The 26,321-nt window shown below is 38.4% G+C and overlaps 2 protein-coding genes and 1 pseudogene across 5 annotated transcripts; 1 reads left to right on the top strand and 2 right to left on the bottom strand.

Moving 5' to 3' along the window:
* The first annotated feature begins 100 nt into the window (after positions 1–100).
* On the top strand, positions 101–6,559 carry LOC138899752 (chlorophyll a-b binding protein 4, chloroplastic-like; annotated as a pseudogene).
* Positions 1,843–6,985, bottom strand: LOC138899651 (uncharacterized). 3 transcript variants are annotated; one of them, XM_070186317.1, is made up of 5 exons: positions 6,899–6,985; positions 4,641–4,701; positions 2,685–4,416; positions 2,479–2,597; positions 1,843–2,389 (listed from the first exon to the last, which is right to left on the bottom strand). In XM_070186317.1, the coding sequence occupies exons 3-4, from the start codon at positions 3,322–3,324 to the stop codon at positions 2,590–2,592; spliced, it is 648 nt and encodes a 215-aa protein (XP_070042418.1). In that variant the 5' UTR covers positions 3,325–4,416; positions 4,641–4,701; positions 6,899–6,985; the 3' UTR covers positions 1,843–2,389; positions 2,479–2,589. The 3 variants fall into 3 exon arrangements, with proteins under 3 accessions (XP_070042418.1, XP_070042416.1, XP_070042417.1); XM_070186315.1 differs by lacking the exon at positions 6,899–6,985; XM_070186316.1 differs by lacking the exons at positions 1,843–2,389; positions 2,479–2,597; positions 6,899–6,985 and having other exon boundaries at positions 2,598–4,416.
* A 104-nt stretch (positions 6,986–7,089) lies between these two features.
* Positions 7,090–13,062, bottom strand: LOC104095799 (uncharacterized). Of its 2 annotated transcripts, none has more exons than XM_009602012.4 (4): positions 12,475–13,062; positions 11,740–11,978; positions 10,798–10,946; positions 7,090–7,627 (listed from the first exon to the last, which is right to left on the bottom strand). In XM_009602012.4, the coding sequence occupies exons 1-4, from the start codon at positions 12,645–12,647 to the stop codon at positions 7,391–7,393; spliced, it is 798 nt and encodes a 265-aa protein (XP_009600307.1). In that variant the 5' UTR covers positions 12,648–13,062; the 3' UTR covers positions 7,090–7,390. The 2 variants fall into 2 exon arrangements, with proteins under 2 accessions (XP_009600307.1, XP_009600308.1); XM_009602013.4 differs by having other exon boundaries at positions 11,740–11,937; positions 12,445–12,582.
* Between the last annotated feature and the right edge of the window lie 13,259 nt (positions 13,063–26,321).

The raw sequence follows: 26,321 nt of genomic DNA, 5'->3' as shown, positions 1-26,321 counted from the left end.
AATCAAAGCATGAAACTCTTAAAATCCAAGATTTATGCACGAAGCATTTTATTAAAAAAAATAGCAAAATCGAAATAAAATAAATATTTTTTCATGTATAATGTTTACAATCCCATTATCCAGCCTAACAGAACTATCCATTGAGCCTTTATGCCAAAGAATTAAATTGAACGCTTGGAACAATTCACGACAAAAAGAAAAAAAGAAACAACATCATAGCTCAAATCATTCTAAGGTTGTAGCTAAGAAAGGAGAATGGCTTCCAGGCTTAATTAGCATCTCTTACTTATCTCGATGGCAGGTACGCGCATTCTAAATCACATTTTTATTATGCGGAGAAAAATGTTTTCTATGAAAAACTTTTTCATGTTCTGTATGATTGAATATAAAAATATATCCATATGTAATCTTACAAAAATAGAGAATAGGGCAATATGATTGTGCTGGTGATATATTTTCAGTGTTAGCAAGAATATAAAGTGTTAAAAAAGCAAATGATAATTAATTCAAAGATAGAAATCTTTGTAAAGGAGCATAACTTCCACCCATAAATAACAAAAGTTATTCTCCTATAATAACAAATTTCACGTGGTGGTCATGCAATATAAATTTTCACAAACCATATCATTCCATTCGTTGCCAAAAGCGTTTTCCAATAAAAAAATATATTTTGCACTATATAAGCACAACAGTATTTTCCACTATATAAACTCTTTACTACAGAGCTACCGTTTCGCATACAGGTTCTGTAAAAACAGTAGCTTTGACCCATTCTTTGTTAAATAATTAACTTAATATGTATAAATAATTTATATACAACCTAGTACCGTTTTTAAAATACAGATCTCATAAATTCAAAATCGTAACTCTGACTCTGTCTAGTACTGATATTGGAACATTACTTTGTTTAGGCTCCCGGGAGGCAATGGTTTTGACGATCCACTGGGAGTTGCTGAGGACCGAAAGAACGTGAAATGATGCAGGAAATTCTGACTACTTTGCATCTTCATCAACTCTACTTGTGATCGAGTTCATCTTGTTCCACTATGTTGATGTTATTTTGGGATGCACCTAAACATAAGAGGGGAATGAATTGTATAAAACTGAAAATGAAGTGGGAAAATTAAAGTACACGGGTAATTTTACATGAAAAACTTTCTTACTCAAGAGAGTAAAAAATCACGACCTACCCTTGTGAGATTTGACTCAAAATTTCACTAACTTCAAGAGCGATTTAGGTTACAATACAATAATTAAATGGACTATAAACTCTAGTACCTTACCTCTAAAATTAACCCAATTGTAGCTAAAATGTAGGTTACAACTCTATAATCAAAGGGACAAATTTAATATCATAACCCCTTTCAAAACTATAAACTCTAGCCTAGAAAGCAAAATAAAATTTTCAAATTTGATAACATGGTAATGGGGTGTACAAATAAAACCGACAAACCGTACCAACCCGATAATTCGAGTCAAACCGAGAAAAAAAATCCGACTATGGTTTGGTTTGATTTGGTTTGGTGTTGAAAAAAGAACCCGTCCATATTTGGTTTGGTTTGGTTTTAACTAAAAAAGTCAAACCGAAACCAAACCAACCCGACATTATATGTATAGAAGTTTTAAATATATTTACTACATAAAAAATTTATTGTAGTGTACTTTATAAATACTTCTTAAGCTTTTTCATAGGCATAAGAACCAGATTGATTCAGCATTTTTCTGCAAATATTTCTTTAGAACACAACAATATAGTTACACCAGTATTGTGAAGAGCGTGAAGCGAGAAAAAGCGACAAACCCCATTTCGCTTAAAGCGAGAAGCGAGAAGCTTTTTTGAAGTGAGGCGAAATTTAAAAAATAAATAAATAAATAAATATTGCATAGACAACACATGTAATTGTAAGCAAATGTTCAATACTTCAATGTAAAAACTAAATAGTAGCATCAATTAAAGCACAAAATGAGCATCCTATTCTTCTACAAGATTGTCAAATTCTTGTATTCCACTATCATTATTATATTGCTCGTCATCTTCTTCAATTTCTTCTTCTTCATCAACTAGGGACAAAGTAGCTGCCTCTTTTCCCTTCCTCTATGAACTTGAAGTTGAGGTACTCCCCCTCAAACCATAAATCCTCTCCCCAATTCCACGCGCCTCCGCAACATCACCCCAAGTGAAATCAGAAGTTTCCTCAAATACTTCTTCATCTGCATATTCTTCCGGGACTCCAGTTAGCCATTCATTAGCATCATCGATGTTGTCCAAACTAATTGGATCAATTACATTGCGAGCGTTGTAACGACGTCTCAATGTTCTATTGTACTTAATGAATACTAGATCATTGAGACACTTCAAGGTTAGTTTGTTCCTTTTTTTGGTATGAATCTGCAAATAATAAGTAATTAGTAAGATTAGAACAATTGAGATATAATTTAATTATCTCAATATACTAAATCTTTCTTCTTAGTTCTTACATGTTCGAACACGCTCCAATTCCTTTCACACCCAGATGAGCTACATGTTAGACTTAGAACCTTGATGGAAAACTTTTGTAAATCCGGAGTGGAATGGCCATATTGCTTCCACTATTCAACTGTAGAAGTAGAACAAATTTTCAAAACATAATATTGATAAAGAAATAACTTATTAACTATAAAACAACATATAAGCACTCGCTCACCTGGTGACTTCGTCTTTCTTTGTCTAATCGCCATGTTTTTTCCAAAAAGTTGCTCAGCATTCCTATAAATACTAAATTGCTCTGTTATTTTATCTTGCACGGATTCTTCAGGTATCAACTTCTCAATACATTCATAGTATCTATTCCACAAAGGTTCATCTCCTAGAATCCTTTCTTCATTGTCATAAAACAGTTGCGGGTTCAAAACAAGTCCAGCTGCATGCAAAGGGCTATGAAGCTTACTATCCCACCTTTTATCTATGATCTCAAAGACTCTTTTGTATTTTCTTTGATCACTAAACGAGACTTGAATAGCCTCATTTGCCCTATCCATTGCTTCGTACAGGTAGCCCATTGGTGGCCTTTGCTCCCCATCCACCAAACGAAGCACTTTAACTAAAGGACCACCAATCTTCGATGCATGAACCACATTGTTCCAGAATGAAGGAGAAAGTATAATATCTGCAGATTCTCTCCCTCGAGCTTCCCTTCCATAGGCACTGTTAGTGTACTCATCTGAAACAAACAACTTCTTCAAATTGCTTTTTTGCTCATACATCCTATGCAAAGTCAAGAAAGCAGTAGCAAATCTTGTCTTTGCGGGTTTCACCAAGCTTCTTTGTTTAGTGAATCTCTTCATTATATTCAATAACAAAGGCCTTTGAACAATATAGGAATGCACTCTAATTGTCTGATTAAAGATTGAACTAAAGGGTCTTTCCTTGAAAATATCACCGAAGATCAAATTAATGGAATGTGCTGCACACGGAGTTCAATAAATATGCGGGTACCCAGCAGACATCAAATCGCCAGCTTTAACATTTTCACTGGCGTTGTCCGTGACAACTTGAACAACATTTTGTACTCTTGAACAAGGAGTACATTTTGGTTGAATCAGTCGAAGAGTCGCTTGCATCAACGGATTCAAGAAACAGGCTTCCCTTAGGAGAATTCACCAAGATATTGATGATCATTTTTCCATTTCTTGCCGTCCACTTATCCATCATAATGGAACAACCAAACTTGTTCCATTCTACTTTGTGCTCCTCCACGATTTTGTTCACCTCTGCCACCTCTTTTTTTAGATATGGCCCTCTAACTTCATGATATGTTGGAGGCTTCATTCCTGGACCATATTGGCCTACGGCCTCAATAAAAGCAGAAAAAGTGTCAGTATAATTAACACAATTAAAAGGAAGACCTGCATCATATATCCACCGCGCAAACATTGTAATTGCACGATCCCTCAAAATCGTTTTGGCATCAATTTGAGAATTACCACTTTTTTCTTCCTTATCTCCAGATTTTTGCGAGAAGTAACAATCCATAGGACCTTTGGTCTTGCCAGTAGATCCACAACTAGAAGACATTGGTTGCATCCTTCCCCACTTTTGTGATTTTGGTAGAAGCGACGAAGCATCGTCACCTTCTTTTGTTTCATCATCGTCATCAAGATTATATAGTTCTTGTTCATGAATCAGTTGAGTCTTTAACTCTTTCTTTTTATGAAGGAATGCTTTCAAATCTTCCTTCACATGCGACGGAACTTTAGGACAAGATGCGATATTTGGATCACCACCGATTAGATGCGCTTTTTGACGATAGATTCCTCCATTTGAAATCTTGTCACAAAAAAGACATCTAATTGCCATCTTGTTGGTCTCGCAAACTCTTTCAGAGTAAGCCCAAGCCGGATCTTTCCTATCTTCTTTTGGCGCCATTAAAAGAATAACTACATAACACATAAGAAAGTCAATAAGAACTAAGAATAAAGGATATAAAAAATCATAGGAATTCTCTGTTAATAACTGAAAAAATTGGGCAGTAAAATTCTGAAAAATTGGGCAGTAAAATTCTGGAAAAATTCGCTAGCATTTCGCTGCTTTTTGGACGTTTAGAAAGAAAAAGAATAAGAAGAAGAAGAAGAAAAATAAAAATCAGAAGTTCAGAACATACCTGTTTAAGTCTTGAAGTCTTGAAGTCTTGAACTTGAAGTTGAAGAAGAAGAAGAACAACCCTAGTTGATGATTTGAGATTCTTTCAGAAATTAGAAGTAGATGAAGAAGAAGTCGTTGTTGTTGGAAGTTGAAGAATACTAGTCGCTGTTGTTGAAGATCAGTGTTTAATCCAAAAAACTTATTTTTAATAAAATAGGGTTGGGTATTTTAATACAGAGAAGCGGACGCTTCGCTTTCCCCGCTTCTCGCTTTTTACAGAGAAGCGGTCGCTTTTACTGACTTGAGTCGCTTCACCTTGCTGAAGCGCTGTCTTTCACGCTTCGCCTCGCTTCTCGCTTAAAGCGATGAAGCGAGCGCTTTTTTAAACACTGAGTTACACAGAGACCAGGTTCATTGATCAGTATATATGCATATTCTTAACTTTTCCCTTTTGACATCACCGATAACAAAGCAGCAATAGAGTCAAAAGTGAAAATTAAGCAATATCAAACTCATGGTCACTTGGGCTACACTAACATGCACATAAATCAAGAGCTTAAACATTAGTCTCATGATATTATCCATCTTAAGAGACTCATCACACAAAGAATATAAAAATTTATTTATATAACCATATGAATTTGTTAGCCCAAACCAACAAAAGTAACAAAGAACTTGCTTCAAATGCCACAAAAAAAAAGATGTTAAACCGGTAGAGTACAAAGGATAGCATAACAAAATAGGACTTGACTAGAAAAGACTAAGAGCCCGTTTGGATGGGCTTGTTGTAAGTGGCTTTTAAGCCAAAAGCCATACGTTAGAAAATCTAGTTTTTGGCTTATTTTTGTCATTTTAGCTTAAAAACAAGTACTTAAAAGCACTGTTTTACTTTATCCAAACACTACGAAATGGCTTAAAAGCTATTTTGACTTAAAAATACTTAAAATAAGCTAATCCAAACGGGCTCTAAGGACCACTAGAAAAGACTTAAGGACCATATTTATTGACCGGAAGAGAGTTGCTTCTGCACATGCTCTAGAAACATAGATTTTCCACTCTAATCTAGCCTTCTTACTTCTGTGATTCAGCACAATGCTTCCCTTACCTGGTGGTTTAGCTTTCCTCTTCACAAACACGGTGGCTGACTCCACCTCATTGTAACACTCGCGCTTCCTGCAAAAAGCCTGATGTAGGGTCCTTTCTTACAGTTGTTAAGGAACTCACCTTCTTCCTTTTTGAGTTGGTCCCTAGCTCATCAAAATTATACCTCCTATTTTTTTTGGAAGCAGAAGAACCTGTTCTTTTTAGCTTCTTCATATATTTCAAGATCTATAAGCACAAGTACAACAACAGCTGGTTCATCCATCAATTGGAACTTGCTCTTTTTTCTTGTTTTCTCTTCTTATTTTTCTTAGCAGCCAAAACACCTTCACCGATAAACCTTTCCAATTGTTCTGCCCTCTTGGACGGAGGCAGATCATCAAAATCTTCTTTTTTATTTACTTCTTCTCCCTCTTCTATGAGATTCGTTGGCAAGACATCAAGAATCCAGGAAGTGTCAACCAAGACCCTATCTTCAAGAATTATGGCTTACCTCCTAATGTAGTTGGTTATCCATGTTTTCAATCCCCTAAATTTTGCACCCACTTTGGAGGATAAGGAGAAGGAGATTGCTAATGCTAAGTCACTAATAAGCCTGTTTATTTCTGTATAAGACTTTGTATGACTTAATAGAAACAAGCTAATGTCCTAGTGGATTTGCAGGGAGATTGGCAATGTTGCCATTTTTGGGATTTATAGTACAACACAATGTGACTGGAAAAGGATCAATGGGACCTTTCAGACCCATGGCACAACACCATTGTACATACATTCGTGAAACAGAAAACCTGTCAGATACTACGCCAAAGATACTGTTATCTTTTAATCATGAGTTAGTGGTTTTAATCAAGATTTGAGCTTTATTATAAACAAGTGACCTCTAATGTACAGGACGACTAGATCTGTATTCTTACTTGGATTATTCCCCTAGATCATCAAGAGAATATTTGCTTTCCAGATGGTCGAGAAGCTCACTGAAAGTTGATATCTGGTTAAGAGAAAGCTTTTGCGGAAGATCTTAAATTTTGCATCTGAACAAAATTGCAAAAGAATGTTCCAGTATTTATTCAAGAAAGCAAGTTACTCTTTTGTATCATGATGCTATTGTCACATTGGCATGCATGGTGCGGGTGCTTGCTAACATAATAGCTATGATTATTGGAAAGCAAAACTTACCAATCAACAGGTTGTGTACAATTGAAAATTTTCTCTTTCCTGGTAATGACTACGAAAACCTCTACTAGCAACAACAAACTCTTGGAATCAAAGTCTAGGCAGCTCAAAATTTTAAGCAGAGTCCCTTTGCTGTAAAAAATAAAACCACAAGCAAATGAAGGAGAGAGAGATGGTCAGATTACAAAACAGTATCTGTAGAGATGGTGGTTTGTCCAGTGAATTAATAATGTAGACGCTCAATCGATGTGCTTACAAACAAGGACTTAATTATACCTCCTGTAACGCACAATGGTAAAAGGTAGCACTTCTTCCCAGTATTTTTATCCGAGGAAGTAGCAACATGAATGAGTTGGAGGTAGGCAACCACAACCAGATTAGGAGCCCAATCCAACAAAAATATTCTCATGGAAAGAGGGAAAATTATTCCTCGACGAATAACCAATTAAGGTACATTGACATACAGTAGCACCTCAAGCGAAGGTCTTGTGGCAGTTACAGTGACTGAAGTATGACATTCCCAGATTCAGACTCAAAACTTTCCTCCAATTCTTCTTTTCCAAGCAATCTAGAGGAGGGCATAAATTTCGTATCATCAGGACAGTCAAATGATTTAAGCTCCAGAGAAGTCGCAGAAAAGTGGCTGTCAAGTGCAGATATGGTTCTATTTATGAATTCTTGTCGAGATATATAATCCTTCATGCGGCAGATAAAGTCTGAATGGTCTCTTGCCTGAATAACCAATAGGTAAACTCTCCATCAAAGACTAAAGCAAGCAAATTACTAATGTGCAATGGAAAAGTAACTAGTACAAATAAAAAGTAGTTAAGTATCTCATGAACCAAAACAGCAAATTGTCAAGTAACAAATGAGAGTAAAATAGGAACTACTAGGCTTCAGCATGAGAATATTTAACTCAACTTGAAGTTCACACATAAAGAATCCCTTCAAGCCAAAGAACTTCGGTGTAATTATCATGCTGCAGTCTTGCTCAGCTATTAGATGGTCATGGCATGCATAATTCCATGGGGAAAACATAGCAAGACTTCACCATGAGAATATTAAACTCAACTTGAAGTTAAAGCATAAAAGATCCTTTCAAGCCAAAGAATTTAGGTGTAATTATCATGTTGCGGTCTCTCTCAGCTATAAGATTTCCATGGCATGCATAATTCGACTGAAAAACACTAGTAAATACTAAAAAGTTCAAGTTCGCAAAGCCATCTAAAAAGCGATGTGGAGGCATTAAAGTGAAATAAGCTGGAAAAGTACTATAAGCATAAATGAGAGCAGGGTTGAGAGACATATCAAATGACAGAGTTAGAGTAAAGGTAGCTAGTGAAAGAAACAACTTTTTGTTACTTTGATACTCTGTGGAATACTTCACCAAAGAAAGCACCGACTGTCGCTAGGATTGGGAATGTGTTACGTCCTTTCGAAGAGGTGAAAGCAAGAGTATGATCTGGATGTTGGAGAATGTTCGGGCACATCAGCATATAGGTTGCAGTGACTACCATTTCTAAAAAAATGACAGATCAAGATTGAACTGGGAATAGGTAATATCACCAGTTGCTGATACTCGCCTAAATGTTCTCTACGTCCAGAAGTCAAGGCAGTAGCTTAGAAGGCCTCCAGTGACGAATCTGGCTAGAAGCCTTCAAGCCACAGAATTCTAAGGCTCCTAGTGGGTTAACAGCGTTAGAGCCTAGACTTAATGCACCATAGAGATGACCAGGAAGCTCCAAACATAACAGGCAAACAAGAGCTTCTCTATATTTACTATAGAAACTAGAACCTCAAAAGGCACTGTTTAGATATGGCATTCCCTAAGATAAGATCATGGATAGCTTTAGTTATCTTGCACATAAGGAACTCATCAACTTCCAAACGAGACCTTGGTACAGGCACAAATAGATACTGACCCCAGTGGATATCATAAAATAAGTAGAAGTTATCTTCCTGTTTTTCCTTAATAACTTTTGTTACAATTATATGATTATACTTTAGATTTAATTTTAGTTAAGTGGATTTAAAATTATTTTTATTTTAAATGACGTTCAGGCGTTTAGAATTTACAAAAAAGAATACAGACAAATTTAAGTTTTCCAATTTAACACTGAAGAAAATTATTGTGAAAAGTATTAGCCAAAGATTATATCACTTGAATATCAGAAAGCAAAATAGGGCAAGCACTCCGGGAGAGAGGGAGTAAATGAATCAGTGATGCAAGCATAAATGGATACCAACTACTGTGGATCTCATCTAGTTGATAAGTTATGAATAGCACGACAATATGAAATTTCAATAAGTTTACTAGTTTAGTTTGATAAAAAAGATATAACGGCACTACGATGTAGCAGCTGAGAAAGATATTTACATCTAAGAGAAAAGTCTAATGTGAAAATAAGAAAAAGGAAGAGATACTTTGATAACTTGTTTATTCAATATATACTAGAAACCTATTTGTAGGTGTCAGACTCAACATATATAAAGATTTGTCAATGTATGAGAATATCCAACTAAAGAACTTAATTCTTTCAATATTCTAATTCTAACACTCTAACACTAACACTTAAGATTCTAACATGCACGCTAAGGTTGGAAACCAGTTTGAGTTTATTTATGGTTAAAAACATAAAAAGATTCAATAGGCACCACAAAACTTGCAGTAAATAGTCAGAAAAAAGTTGGGTCACTTGGAATTTATTGAAAAAGTGGCTGTTGGAAAATGACCCGAAAGAGGTGATATTGCCAGGAACTATCACTAGAAAAGAGAGCACAGTGCAGTCAAGGCAGGGAGCCTGGAACAGAATGTTTTGGCCCCATAGCATGTCCATCACATGCTCCCCCTCCTGGACCAAACACAGAGCATGCGTCGCATGCTCATCGCGATGGAGATCTGGGCTCAGCTCATCACAACTGCACACAGTTATTTGAACTTGGACCCCTGGTACGGACATGACTCCAGGCAAAAATTCTGAATAATGGAATAGTTGGGTTCTTGATTGCCCACGTGAGCACTTGAAAAGAGGATAGTTTCATATGTGGACCTGAAGCAAGAGCTTAGTTAAGAGGACACGAGTGTATTTTACACGCAAGAGTAAGATATATTAGGTGATATGCAGGCAGGAAATTAGAAGACTACAAAGGTGTAAAAGACAAACTTGGAAATTTCCTATGTGAGGAGATGATGCATGTACCACGGACTTCAACATTGTGGCTGCTTGCAAACTGAGATTAACTAGCTTTACCTTTTCAGCCAAGCCAACTACCAAGTATACTTGATAGTAAACAACTTCTAAGGCTCACTGCCACATCCATAGTTTCAGGGACAATTTCTTCAGAACACATGAAAGAGCCTCTTCAGTAAATTTAGCTTATAACTACATTGGGACAGCCCTTACCAGTGACATGAGCCAATTTTGTAGATTTTCCGAAGTAATTAATCCCAGTACCCATTCCTCAAGCCAAGTGAAACAGAGAAGACTACTCATGCTTCATCTTTTCACCATGATGTCAGCACCAACTTAGAGGTCTTCACACCATCAGCTTAGAAGAGTATGCATGCAGTGCAAGCACCATATTTTCTATATGAAAATGCTTTATCTATTCTCTGTACCTAAATGTACTATATGTTAGAGGGAAGAGAAAAAATATTTATGGTTATGAAAATATTTAATAATAATATAATTCTATTAATTACTACATAGTTGTTCCATATGTTGCAGTGTACGAGAATGAAATTTTGCATCGATCCTGAACACGTTTAAGATTATTCGGCCAACATCTTAAATCAGTGTTTCCAGAAACAGTGTTCAAAAAGCAGCTGCATCAAGTTCTTAAAAAAAAGGCTCACAAGACTATTTAACAAGCAGAACAAAGAACTTGAATTGTTTGCAAACCTGTCGATAGTCAGGAGCTCGTTTTGGAAGTTTGAGATAAGCCATGTTCATCATCTCATAATCCCAAAGAAAGGATGTATGATGGATCCAACGGCCTTTTGTGATAGATTGAGCATTTCCCCCAAACTTGTGGTTGCCAAAAACGTAGTCTGTGATCATGTAAAAGTACAATATGATGTTGGATGTCCAGAAAGCTAGTGAGCAAGACATAAAATAAGGATTCCTCAAGTCATATCACCGTGCGAGCAAAAAAAAAAAAAAGAACCAAAAAATAAAGGACAAAACCAAGCAGTTCGACGGATATCCAGAGCGGGCGAGAGAATGAGAGAGGGGGGATAGTATTCACAATTCTTTTAAGGTAAAGTAAGACAACGTACATAGAAACGGGAACCAACTGCACAGAGAAGAAAGAATAGAATATTGCTAACAAGAAGAAATAAGAATACAGAAAAAGAAGCATCCAATCCAATGAATGACACTTTTCTTGTCAAGAAATTAGTAAGAAAGTATGTGAACCTTATCAACAACAAATAATTAAATATACATAAAAGGAAGCTCCCTTGATGACTGCAGCGTAATAGCATCGTTTGCCTGACACTCAACCTTGGTTTTTAGCCCCAGTACATGCATAAATACATTGTCAGCCAATTGAAAATTCTATTTTTGTTTTTTGATTAGTCAAATAAATCAATAATATCAAACTAACTCAGTGTCACAAATATATACATTGAGAAATATATAGTGCAAAAAATACCATACAGCAAGTATAAGCAAGTATTTCCTCCATAACAAAGTTTAAAAGTAAGTTCTTTTTTGACATAAAAGCAAGGTTATCTTTTTTTTTTGGTTCATTTTTTGGTTCTTGAAGAAGAAAACCTGCACCTCTTCCTGCAAAAAGCTGGACAGCCAACAATGAAAATAATCCTGGAGCAGCAAAAGTACCATTTTCACGAAGAGAGAAATCCCCAACTCCTTGAAACACTTTGCTATAGAGTTGGCTGCTCCATGACATGATGGGCCTAGGATATGGTTGTACAGTAGGGACAGCATCCTTGTTGCATATGAAGGAGATGAAAACTGTCCTGTGATCAACAATTACAGTGCCTCCTCCAGTAAACCTCTTTACTACTGGAATCTTGTCTTGCAAAACAGAACCGATTTCAAGAAGTTCAGCTGCTTTACTGTGACAATGGTTAATGTTGTTATACAAATAACTCAATCAGAAACATACAACAAAAAACGTTCTATCATTACGGCCATGGCATTCAAGTACTCGTAACTTTTTGCATCAATTGAAAGCTGATAGATCAGAACATGCAACAGCAGTGCAGGTAATACTGATAGCTTAGCTCCAAAGAATATACAGTCTAAATAATATCAGAAAGTGGAAAAACTGGCATTGTTATCAGTGTCTTTATGACACACATATGTTAAATTGCTTTAGGTTCGAATTTTTCGAATCCCCTTCCTGGCTCCACCATTGCCCACTATAGTTTAAAGATGGTGAAGGATTAATAAGTGAAGCAGTAGGAACCAGGATCAGTGCAAACCCAATCGTCAAGGCAAGTTGTATAATGAACCCGCCAATAAAAACAATCAAGAAACAATTCTAGTAAAAGTATTACTATGAAAAAAAAAGAGTCATACCATAAAAAAGGGTGAAAATTGATAGCTCACCCTGAAATACCCATGACAATGGTGGGTTCATTGGTTCCATCATTTACAATGCACCAGTTTTGAGGTGAAGTCCTTAGCAGCCGCTCCTCCAAATGCAATTGCTGCAGAATTGGCACTCCCTTAAATTTAACAACATTCATCAATGGCAGCCGCCCCACATTTCCTGAACTCATCGCAACTAAAACAACCTGTACGTTCACAGCTGAACTGGGTCTTTTCCTAATTTCACCAGAAAACTTACAATTGTGTACTTTCTAGATAATTTCAAGGATCAATGTTATCCACGACAGACCCACTCAAGGAATTCATAAATCTCCTCTTCTTCTCATTCTCAAAGACCAGCCTCCTCTCTCTATCTCGCACCTCTTCTTCTTCGCCCGAAAACACGAGTGCAAAACTATAAATTTCACTTAAAATGACCAGTAATTGATTTCGAGCTATAAGGTTGGGGAGCAATTGCTGTGATCAACGGGTAGAGGGAGATGATGCAATCTAGCTTTGTTGGAGGAGTTAGGAAATAGGGGAGCAGCCTAAGACTAGGAAGTAGGAACCTAGAAAAGAATAGAAGCCTAGCGCCTACAATATTTACTTTGACATTGAATACAAACCTTTTTTTTTGTACAGATATTGAATACAAACTGCTAACGGGATTAGAGTATATTGAATACAAGACTTCACAATTTTGGATTAGAGTATATGCAATAAAAATTTTAGGTCATCAGTGTAACTGACATCTTATTTATTTAGAGAAGTACAAATACTTTTGATGGCAAGAAGCAATTTGTATTTGGTTTTATAGTCTATTTGGTCAAACTTTTTTTTTTTGGCTAAAAATACTTTGTGAAAAAATAACTTTTTTAAAGTTGTTTGACCAAACTTTTAGAAAAAAAAAAATATTTTTGAATTTTGAGAAGTAAAAAAAAAAAAAAATTCTTTCAAAAGTATTTTTGAGAAAAATATACTTAGAAGCACTTTTTAAAAGTTTGGCAAAACTAATTGCTGTTCAAAAGTACTTTTCCAATTAATTAGTCAGACATAAATTGCTTCTCACTTTGAGAAAAGCACTTCTCAAAAAAAGGGTCAGGCTTATCACTACCTCATCAGGGTTAGGTTAATCACTTAGAAGCACTGTTAGTAGGTGTCTTGTCATAGCCTCATCACTACCTCATCAGGGTTAGGCTCGACACTTACGGAGTACATTGGTATCACGACACAAAATCTAACTAGTCGTGATGACACCTAACCCAATTCGCTAGGTAAGCCAGTTAACCACTAACCAATTCCAATAACAATTAATAAAGCAATTAAGTAAAGAAATTATCTGAATCTGATACATTCCCCAAGAACTGGTAGTACAAATCATGAGCTTCTAAGACAGTCTGTTTGAATAGTACATAAACAGAGTTTTACAGATCTAAAGCTACCACGAACAAGAGGCAGCTACAACTAGGATGTAGGTACATCTTCAAATCCAACTCTCGTCGAACACAGCGACATCAACAGTCATTATCTGCACGCAAGGTGCAGAAGTGTAGTATGAGTACAACCGACCTCATGTACTCAATAAGTAACAAACCTAACCTTAGGTTAAAAGTAGTGACGAGCTAACAACAAGGTCGGGTACAATACCAATATTCCACCACATTTCATAACAACATAGTACAATAACAAAAGGGTATCTCCGAAATAAAAGGCTCAGTTCGTTCATAGTTTCAGAAAAATAGGCATTTTCTTTTCAAGTATCTCAGGGAAAACCCAATTTTTTTACCGAAAAAGCCAAAGTACGAGTAAGTTTGAAAATTGTGGTTTTTCCCAAAACTCCTTTCAACAAATAGTAAGATGTTTCATTTTCAGATAGCATGAGGAAAGTACTTCTCTATACCTACATGTCAAGATACAGGTAAAATCATAAATGTCCCCAAACCCGGGTAGCAGAAGGAAATGCATCTCTATACATGTATCTCAAGTACGCATGTCAAATGCAATGCATCTCAACGATGAGCTCATGTACTCACACTCTCAGAGTACTCAATCTCATTGTCTCGCATTCTCTCTCACTATGCTAAATGCTCAACACACTCAATCACTCAGCGTTGTACAATACCTGCTGCGACGTGCAGCCCGATCCCAAAATGTCACTCTGACTCAGGCCCCCGGCCTCACTCAGTCATCAATCTCTCAAGTCTCACTCACGGGCTCACAATGTCATGAAACTAGCCCGACAATAATGATATGATGTATCAATAAATAATATCTGAGACTGAGATATAGTATGAATGCATGGATATGACTGAGTATGATATATCAATGAAATCAGTGAGATGGCAGTAAGAAACGACCACTATGGATCCAAACATTATCGGCATAATGCCTAAACATGATATCTAGCATGATTGACAGCTTAACTATTTTATCACATGGTGAGAACATGGATATCAACAAAGTAGGACCACTATATAGTGCCATGGGAACAACAGAGTCTCAATTCACATGGTGCACGCCCACACGCCCGTCACCTAGCATGTGCGTCACCTCAACACTAATCACATAATACATATTTTGGGGTTTCATACCCTCAACTCCAAGATTAGAAGAGTTACTTACCTCGAACAAGCTAATTCCAACACCGAGCAAGCCAAGCGATGCTCCAAAATGCCATCTCACGCGTTCCGACCTCCGAACGGCTCGAAACTAACCAAAAATAACTCAAATACATCAAACTATGCTAAAGGAACCAATCCCAATCGAAAAAGATCAAATCTTGAATCAAAAGCCCAAAATCGGCCAAAAGCCCAACCCGGGCCCGCACCTCGGAACCCGACAAAAAATTACGAAATTAAATAACCCATTCAATTACGAGTCCAACCATACTAGTTTCACTCAAATCCGACTCCAATTCGATGTTCAAACCTAAAAAATTCATATTATGAAACTTTAGGCCAAAACCCTCAATTTCCTCTTTAAAATTCACAATCCAATTACCAAAAATGAAGGTGGATTCATGAAATATAACCAAAACCGAGTAGAGAATACGTTCCGGGTTCAAATTCACAAAAAAATCAAACTTGGTCGACTCTTTCAAATTTAAAATTTCTTGCTGAGAATCATTCTTTCAAATCAATTCTGAACAACCTGAAAATCAGAACCGACGATTAACATAAGTCATATTACATCATACGGAGCTACTCATGCCCTCAAACAACCGAGCGAAGTGTAAATTCTCAAAACAACCGGTCGGGTCGTAACATCTTCCCCCACTTAAACATATGTTCGTCCTCGAACGTGTCCAGAGTTGTTCTCAAAGCCATCAAACCGCCGTATAACCTTACCATGCACATACCTAGGACAGGTCTGATAACACAACATAACAAAAATTTCTCAATTCAAACTAGCACACAAGCCTTCGAATCCAATTTCCAACATTCAGAATCTCTTATAAGATCTGAATCCCGCAACCTACACACTGTATAAGTCTAAACAAGATGTACCAAAAGCCATAACCATAACTCAAATACTCAAAACTCAAATACCACATAGCTCAAACGCTCGAAGCAAAGATTTCTAATCACAGTAGCTGCTCAAATCAACCCAATACCGGTGACAACCTCATATCAAACAAAGCCTCGTTTTAAACCTTCGTACACTGCCAATGATAAAAGAAACATGCAGAACTCATAACCCTTCATCAGATCAACAAGTCATGGTACTCCATCTCCTTTGACAAGAACTATAGCAAATTTCTAAGTCGACTTTTGATATTATCCTTCCAACCATGCTGACATCAATTCCGATAGTATCCATTCTAGGTACAATGACCTCATCTCATCAAATACCAGCTACTCTACTGACATGACACACCAATACTATCTAAAGCCACAACCCGTGTAATCCGTGCACCAATAAGCAATATTCCAGATGTACTCAATTACGAAAATGACTCAAACAAGAGAACTGTCCCGCAAGCTCGACGGGTACCACCCCGACGCAATGCTAAGAACCCATCACACACCGTAGAACCATAACACACGAATCTAACACCAAGGATCATATCTCAACATAACTCTGCCGCAATGCGCGACCCCATCCAAACACTGATCCATATGAAATACCTCAGCCACCATGCTCAAAATCAATAACCACGCGCAATCCGACATCAAGTACTCAAAGTGCATTACCATAACCACGGAGAAGAAGATGACACAATGCCACGCAAAACCTGAAAGAACATAACCCATACGCCATCAACCATGCAATACCCAATTACTTATCTCGCTCAAATTCTGCTATAAAGCCCAAATAGAACTGCACCAGGTGTGCTTATAACCAACGGATCACAACTCCTTGTAGCATAGAAGAGTAACTCACAGATCATTTCCGACCATGAATAAGTTCAACAACAACCGAATGGTACTTTTCTCAACAATAGCAGTATGGAGCCAGCCAATCCGGCTCGGTGTAGAATACACATCCTAATTGGGCCTACCAATGGACCTCCAAATCAACTCCGGCCACCCACAAATAGATAAATAACCCTCCGAAAGCCCACAATGACTGAATCATAACACATACTATCATCTCTCCAGCTTCATCCATGACTTCACAGTCCACAACCATGAAACAGTCTGCTCCTTAGAACTCCAGTCTCCAAATCCATACTACACACGAATCACCATTTCTGATTCCATCTCCACCGCCCGAATGCCTAACACATCTCTCATACACGATCATCCCACGAGGAATACTTCTAAAATTCTTCCGTGCCACTTAGAAAAATTTAAATATCAGCAGTCGATCAACCAGGAGAGTGCCGCAATATCAGAGAAGTATCCATAAATTAAAACACTTTGCCCCTTCTGAAATGTATACTCTCATCAAGCCATACCAAATAGTAATATCATTTACCTAGTCATCTGAAACCATCCATGTTGCCTACGAATTATTTTTTATGACCTTCCCTTCCAAACAAAACTGTGATCTTGCTCACGTAAATCTCAATCCCACACAACACACTTTATATACCATGCCATCATATGAAAAATACGAGAACTTCATAGTCCACTCCGAGTCACAAGCAACTACGTACTCAATTAGCTAAGGACCTTCCATTTGATTTCATCCAGGAGAAATTCACTATACACCACACGCTCCTCACGACAGTAGGAAATATACCCCTCGAACCTTGGTAAAAACTATTGAGAACTCTTCATAACCCATTTGCATATAACCAAGCTATCTGAACCGAATCTCTCTAACTCAACCCAGCCACGCAGGTTTCCAAAACCCAAGAGCATTGCCACGAAACACCTGTAAAGACTAGCCACATCATAAGTACCCAAAGAATCGATCATACCCATTACTGTGCTAACCTACTACCACGATGTCTTATTTCTCCAAGTCCCTTCCAAATTGCCTTCAAGTTGATACTTCTCCTTGCTGGAGCACAACGATCCTTAACCAAAATTTACCATACAAGAGGCCCTAGTATAAAACCACCACGCCCTAAGGCCCATAAGCCGTTGACTTTCCTCTTAAGCACCCCAAAGCACCACAACCGAGATACCCACTCTAAAGAGACCTTATGTGAACCTAAAACTGTTTCCTTCACCTTCTTGATATTGAAATGCATAATCCACAATGATATAAAAATGCCACAAGTCTCGACACCATCCCATGCAAATATCAAATCCTAGCCATATACCAATCCAAAATTCTCAATTTCTTCATGTAATTCTTGAATCCATTAGAAACATTCTCAAGAGTCATCCACTCTACTCAAATATCAATTGAACCGACCAAACGGTCTGAACGACTTGTGCCCCATTAGTACACCAACACCCAAGGGACACACTCCTAAGCAATCGAGAAAATCCCTACTCCATGTACCCTACATTCTTCGTGAATAACCACTCAATTATTTTATGATTCCCATATACCCATAGAGCGTAATACAATCTGTATCTAGAAATTCCTTTACCCGAGTCATCCTCGATCTCGATCTCGACCTCTGCAAGTCATAACTGATTCACCAGTATACCCCGAACTAAAACCAATATGACACATAACCGTGCAAATAGCTCATCGATAACAGACTCCCCCACTTGGCTCAAAGCCATAGAACAAAATAGTCGATAACATCACGATACCCATACTCTATTACTGCTAGAATCCCGCACTAAAATTCAACTAAATCCTTCGCAAGCCCATGTAACACAAACCATATAATACTTCAAATCGTCTGCAAATCTCGCATTCACCCTTGTAATAGTCAAGCCAACTTCCACAAGCGATCCAAACTCAAAATGCAACATATATCATTCACTGGTAAAAGAGAACCCTCTATAAAACATCATAAGGACCACACAACCTCAGGACACCTCGCAGAAGATAACCCGCCTGCTCAACCTCAAATTGACATCCCTCTATACCCTTCCACAGTCACAACTACTACGCAATCACTTAATCTTCTTGATTCTAAACTCATCAATAAGACATGAGAATCTACTTCACTCCATAACTAAACAACATGAGAGGTCCCTCAACACACCCATAACTCGAGACCATACGCCAAATCAAGACAGAAATCAAACACCCCATAGTCCTTGCTACATCTCAAGTAAACTCTTCTCATCACATTCAAACAATCGGAACACATCTCGCAGTCTCATCATACTTACCCCATAGTCATCCAATCACAAATTCCTATAACAGGGACACCACCGGACATAAGTCCCAAAAACACGTGCTCACATAACCGAAATCTCTGTGCTCAAGCCACCATCAAAACCCGACCTCAAGTCCTCCAGACTGGCCTATCATCAGCACGCCAAAATCACATCTCGTACCTCAACCATGGAATCACAAGTCGTCGGCACACAGCCGATACCGAGCGCTCACATGCACATACAAATGTATGGAAGGAATTTAAAGAGTTACGCTTCAAGCTGAATCAATGCCGCATGATAAGGAAAGAAAGATGGGAAGTATATCCTAAATGTCCTGTAGCCTCTCAAAGATAGGTATGGGCGTCATCATACCGATCTGCAAGACTCTACTAGATACTTACTCATGACTTGTAGAACCTATGAACCTAGAGCTCTGATGCCACCTGTCACGGCCCAAAATCCAACTAGTCATGATGGCACCTAACCCAACCTGCTAGGTAAGCTAGTTAACCACTAACCAATTCTAATAACAATTAATAAAGTAATTAAGTAAAGAAATTATCTAAATCTAAATCTGATACATTCCCCAAGAACTGGTAGTATAAATCATGAGCTTATAAGAATAGAGTTTACAAAGCGAAAATGAAATAAATACATAGTTTGTTTGAATAGTACATAAACAGAGTTTTACAGATCTAAAGCTACCACGAACAAGAGGCAGCTACAACCGGGATGCAGGTACATCTTCAAATCCAGCTCCCATCGAACACAGCGACATCAACAGTCATTATCTGCACGCAAGGTGCAGAAGTGTAGTATGAGTACAACCGACCCCATGTACTCAATAAGTAACAAACCTAAACTTAGGTTGAAAGTAGTGACAAGCTAACAACAAGGTCGGGTACAACACCAATATCCCACCATATTTCATAACAGCATAGTACCATAACAAAAGGGTATCTCCGAAATAAAAGGCTCAGTTCGCTCACTAAGGGTGTACAGACTCCGGAGGGGCACCTTCAGCCCAAGCGCTATATCGTTGCGGCATGCAACCCGATCTCATAACATATAAATAGCCATAAGGCTCGTTGTGGCGTGCGACCCAATCTATATATATATATATATATATATATATATATATATACAGCCCTAAGGCTCGTTGCGGCGTGCAACCCGATCCATATACATACAACCCTCAGGCTTGTTGCGGCGTGCAACTCGATCCATATAAAATATAATCAATATAATATGCTGCGGCGTGCAGCCCGATCCTAAAATGTCACTTTCACTCAGGTCCCTGGCCTTACTCAGTCGTCAATCTCTCCAGTCTCACTCACGGGCTCACAATGTCCTGAAACTATCCCGACAACAATGATATGATGTATCAATAAATAATATCTGAGACTGAGATATGGTATGAATGCATGGATATGACTGAGTATGAAATATCAATGAAATCAGTGAGATGGCAGTAAGAAACGACCACTATAGGTCCAAACAGTATCGGCAAAATGCCTAAACATGATATTTAGCATGATTGATAGCTTAACTACTTTATCACATGGTGAGAACACGAATATCAACAAAGTAGGACCACTATACAATGCCGTGGGAATAACAGAGTCTAAATTCACATGGTGCACTCCCACAATCCCGTCACCTAGCATGTGCGTCATCTCAACACTAATCATATAACACGTATTTTGGGGTTTCATACCCTCAACTCCAAGAATAGAAGAGTTACTTACCTCGAACAAGCCAATTCCAACACCGACCAAGCCGAGCGATGCTCCAAAATGCCATCCCGCGTGTTTCGACCTTCGAACGGCTCAAAATTAACCAAAAACAACTCAAATACATCAAACAATGCTAAAGGAACCAATCCCGATCGAAAAAGATCAAATCTTGAATCAAAAGCCCAAAATCGGCCAAAAGCTCAACCCGGGCCCGCACCTCAGAACCCGACAAAAGTTTATGAAATTCAACAACCCATTCAATTACGAGTCCAACCATACTAGTTTCACTCAAATCCGAGTCCAATTCGATGTTCAAAACTCAAAAATTCATATTATGAAACTTTAGGCCAAAACCCCCAATTTCCTCTTTAAAATTCACAATCCATTTACCAAAAATGAAGGTGGATTCATGAAATATAACTAAAACTGAGTAGAGAACACTTACCCCAATCCTTGTGATGAAAATTGCTCCAACAATCGCCTCAATCCGAGTCCCACATCTCAAAATATGAAAAACGAACCAAAACCTCAATTTATAGCTTCTGCCAGCATTTTCGCACCTGCGTCACATTAGTCGCTTCTGCGGAGTCGCTTCTGCGACATAACCTCTGATTCTGCAGAATCAGCTGAGGAATCGACCCTCGCACCTGCGGATAACATATCCGCTTCTGTGACATCGCAGGTGCGAGCCACCATCCGCACCTGCGAAATACCTTGCTCCTGCGTTTCATCACCTCGCACCTGCGCATCCGCATATGCACCCAAATCTCTGCTTCTATGGTCTTTCTCACCCAGAACTATTTCCACTCCTGTGACCCCTTCGTCACTTCTGCGACCATCACACCTGCACAAACCAGCCACATGTGCGGTCATACCAGAACCAGCAATAGCAACATGAAGTAAAATGATCTGAACCTCGTCCAAAACTCATCCGAGCCACTCGGGTCCCCGTCCGAATATACCAACAAATCCAATAACATAACACGGACCTACTCAAGGCCTCAAATCATGCATAACAACATCGAAACGATGAATCATACCTCAAATCTAAAATCTATGAACTTTGAACTTTCAAATTCAATAACTCGTGCCGAAACATAGCAAATCAATCCGGAATAACTTCAAATTTTGCACACAAGTTCCAAATAACATAACAAAACTATTCCAATTCCTGGAATCACAATCTGAAGTCGATATCAAAAAGTCCACTCCAGGTCAAACTTTCCAAAATTTCAACTTTCGCAATTTCGAGCCAAATTCAATTACGGACCTCCGAATCACAATCCGGGCGCGCTCTTAAGTTTGAAATCACCCAACGGAGATAATTGAACAATCAAAACTCCGTTCCGAGTTCAAATTCATAAAAAATCAAACTTGGTCGACTCTTTCAAATTTAAAGTTTCTAGCTGAGAATCATTCTTTCAAATCAATTCCGAATAACTTGAAAACCAATATCGATGATTCACATAAGTCATATTACATCATACAGAGCTACTCATGCCCTGAAACAACCAAGCGAAGTGTAAATGCTCAAAACGACCGATCGGGTCATTACAATTGGGTCAGTTATTCTCATGCTTCACTTCTGCACTTCTTATGCAGATTCTTGTATTGGTCCCAACGGTGTCTAGCGGTACTTCTTCTCAGATCATATCTACAGCAGAGACTTGAGATAGAGCTACTGGCATTCACAGTCCCTGAAGTCCCCTTCTATTCTATCTTTTCTGTTTATTTCATTTCAAACAATTGTATTTTGTTCGGACCATACTTTTTAGTATTCTAGTTGCTCATGTACTAATGACTCCAGATTTCTAGGATTAGACTACATTGTGTGTTATATTATGGATTTATCTTATGTATTTTAGTTTTACCGACCGTTAATAATTGTTACTACTCTGTTCTAAATTGTTAAGATGGTTAATTGATTATCTAACATTGGCTTGCCTAGCAGGTAGATGTTAGGCACCATCATGGCCCCAAGGTTGGTATTCATGGTCATGACAAGTTAGTATTAGAGCTCTAGGTTGCCTAGGTCTCACGAGTCATGAGCAAGCTTAGTAGAATTTGGAGGATTGATACGGAGACGTCTGTACTTATCTTCTAGAGTTTATAAGGCTTTAGGAAAATTTTTGCTTCTTTCTTACTTTGTCATGCGACTCTATTCTATCACTGAAATTTGAATCATTTTATTCTTATTCTCTCACAGACGGTGAGGACACGCACAACATCCACGGCTGGTCAGGAGCTGGAGCCCCAGGTTGCATCCACTACCGGGATAGGGGCCGGGGCCGAGGTCGAGCCAGAGGCAGAGGTAGAGCTCAGTATAGAGCACGAGCAGCAACACTTATTTCAGAGCCTCAGTTCGAGTAGGAGGAGAAGGTCCCGATTTAGACCGTGCCAATTAGACCAGCTCAGGTCCTAATGGGGTTTATTGCCATCCCATTACTTCAGGACGCTCTAGTCCGTCTGGTGGGACTTATGGAGAGTGGCCCAAGACGATGCATTTTCGGTAGCACTAGTTGTCTCTCAGGCTGGCAGAGGAGCCCAGACTCCCGCTACTCACACACCAGAGTAGATGTCTCACGGATATCAGATTCCGGCAGTTTTGCCAGTTATAGTAGTTCAGCCTATTGTTGCTCCACTGACCGAGGAGAGGCCCGTGATGTCTTCTGAGGGTTTGAAGAGGTTGGATAAGTTCACTAAGTTATTTCCTATTCGATTTGGTGGTACGCCTTCTAAGGACCCACATAATTTCATATATCGTTGCCACGAGGTGATGCACAACATGGGTACAGTGGAGTCCAATGGAGTTGACTTTGCAGTATTCCAGATGTTCGGTTCAGCCAAGAGCTGGTGGCAGGACTATGTTCGAGCTAGACCAGCAGGATCACCTCCACTCACTTGGGATCAATTTTCACAGTTATTCTTGGAGAAGTTCATCCCTTTTACTCTAAGAGAGGAGTGTTGTATCCAGTTTGATCATCCCCAGCATGGTAGCATGACTGTTACCCAGTACGAGAGGGAGATAGTGAGGAAATTAATTGATGGCCATACTTTTTATATCAGGCTACAGATGGCCAAGGAGACTGGGGATGATATTTCCTTCTAGCGGGTTATAGAGATTGCTAGACGGATCGAGAATATTCGTGGTAAATCAAATGTTGTATTTATTTATTTCACCAACTTTGTAAATATAAATCATAGAGGCTAATGAGTTATACTACCAGTCCTTAGGGTAGTTGTATTAAATTCTTTTGCAGTCTTATATATAAATTGATGATTTCTCATTGTAGTAGTAACTTGTGATGTTTGGCTAACCTAGCGGGTTGGTTTAGGTTCTATCACGACATTGATGGGATTTTGGATCGTGACAAGTTGGTATCATAGCTCTAGGTTCATAAGTTCTATGAGTCATGAGCAAGTGTCTAGTAAAGTATTGCGGATTGGTATGATAACATCCGTACCTATCTTCAAGAGGCTGTAGGGCATCTAGGAAACTTCCCTTCTTTATCTCCTTATCGTTCGACCTTGTTTCAGCTTGAAGCCTGTATCTTCGATTTCTTCCTAATCATTTTTATGTGATGTTGCACACTTAGTATCAGCTATTCACCGATGGCTTGCAATGTTGCGAATGGACTATGAGGGGCTATATATGTTTGGTTATTGTCTTGATGTATTTTGCAAACTGAGAATGCAGATATATTGGTAGATCTTTCAATTGTTCATGTATGGGATGAAGCGACTTCTTGTATCTGGTTGACGAGTACATGCACACAAGTCCCAAATGACAAAATGAACATATTCCAACTTCTGATCCGAACCCGATAACATCGAAGTCAACCTATGAACTTTTCAAACCTTTAAATTGTCAACTTTCGCCAAATAGTGCTGAAACCTTCTAGAAACATCCAATGCAAATTTGGGCATACGCCTAAGTCCAAAATCACAATATGAACCTAATCGAACCATCAAAACTTCGATCCGAGGTCAAATACACAAAAGTCAAACTTGGTTAACTTTTCAAATTTAAAGCTTCTAAAATGAGAATCATTCTTCTAAATCAACCCCAATCACCTGAAAACTAAAACAGACAATTCACACAAGTCACAATAGATCACATGAATCTACTCAAGACTTCGAATAACTGAATGGAATGCAAATGCTCAAAACGACCGGTTGGGTCGTTACATGAGTCTACTATCGATGATTTGATTGCATGGTTATGTGTTATATTAGTTTTGTTCTGAGGCATATTTGTGGATAAATTACGACTTGAAGAGGTTGGTTTGAGGTTAACTCGAGTAAGAAAATTTTTGGATGCATGATGTATTACACTTTGCGGATATATGGAAATCTTGGGATGATTCGGGTTTATTATGCGAGGTGGAGGTAGTGTGCATGGAGTAGGAATTTACTCAGTTGCTTAGAGATGTGGGTTACTTCTTAAGGTATTTGTGTGCTAATGGAGCACAAGTTGTTCAACCCATTTTGGTAGTACATTAGAGATTAGAGCAGAGTGGATGACTCTCGAGAAGGTTCTAATGGGATAAAGATTCATATGTGGTATTTGAGGAATTTCCAAATTTGTAAATGGCTAAGATATGAGATTTGCATTGGATAGTGTCGGGACTCGCGGTATTTCGGTATCATTATTGGATTATACATTTCAATATTAGGGAGGTTAAGGAAAACAACTTCAGATTTATTTATGGTCTCTCTAGAGTAGGTATTTGGGGTGCAGTATTTTTGGGTACTTAAGAGGGAATACAGTGGCTCATGGGCCTTATGACAATATGGTTTCATGCTAGGATCTCTTGTGGTGAGCTTTGCGTAAGGATCGTTGTGTCCTGGAAAGGAGAAATATTGACTTGAAGGTAATTCAGAAGAAACTCAGAGAAATAGGTCAACTTGGTAGTGGTTTAGATCGGCATGGTAATGAAAATAATCGGTTCTTTTGGTTCTCTTTGTGTGGTGGGGTTTTACCGGTGTTTTGAGGCAATACTCTTGGGTTAAGCAACCTGTGTGACTTGGTTGAGTTAGATGGATTTAGTTCTGATGGCTTGATCTTGTGCTAATGAGTTTCTAAGAGTTCTAAATGATTTCTATGAGATGGATATTTTCTACCGGCATGAGGAGTATGTTGTGTGTTGTGATTTTCTCCCGGATAGGATCAAGTGGAAGGTTTCTGGCTGAATGAGTATGTATCCTACTTGTGACTCAAAGTTGATAATGGGATTCTCGTGCTTTCCTATGATGGTATGATAGAGGCGGTGCGTCGTGTGGGATTGAGGTGTGCATGTACAAGTTTGCGTTTTAGAAAAATGCTGGCACAATTTTGATAATACCTGAGAAGAGTGTGTATTTCCAAAGGCGCATTGTGTTTTGACTTGCGGATGCATGACTGGTATTATGGTAATATCCTGGTTGATCGACTGCTGACATTCATATT

This window comes from Nicotiana tomentosiformis, chromosome 10, assembly GCF_000390325.3.
Source record: "Nicotiana tomentosiformis chromosome 10, ASM39032v3, whole genome shotgun sequence".
NCBI classification, from domain to species: domain Eukaryota; kingdom Viridiplantae; phylum Streptophyta; class Magnoliopsida; order Solanales; family Solanaceae; genus Nicotiana; species Nicotiana tomentosiformis.
Note: the sequence above shows the minus strand (reverse complement) of the source record. Positions and strands in the feature narration are given on the sequence as shown.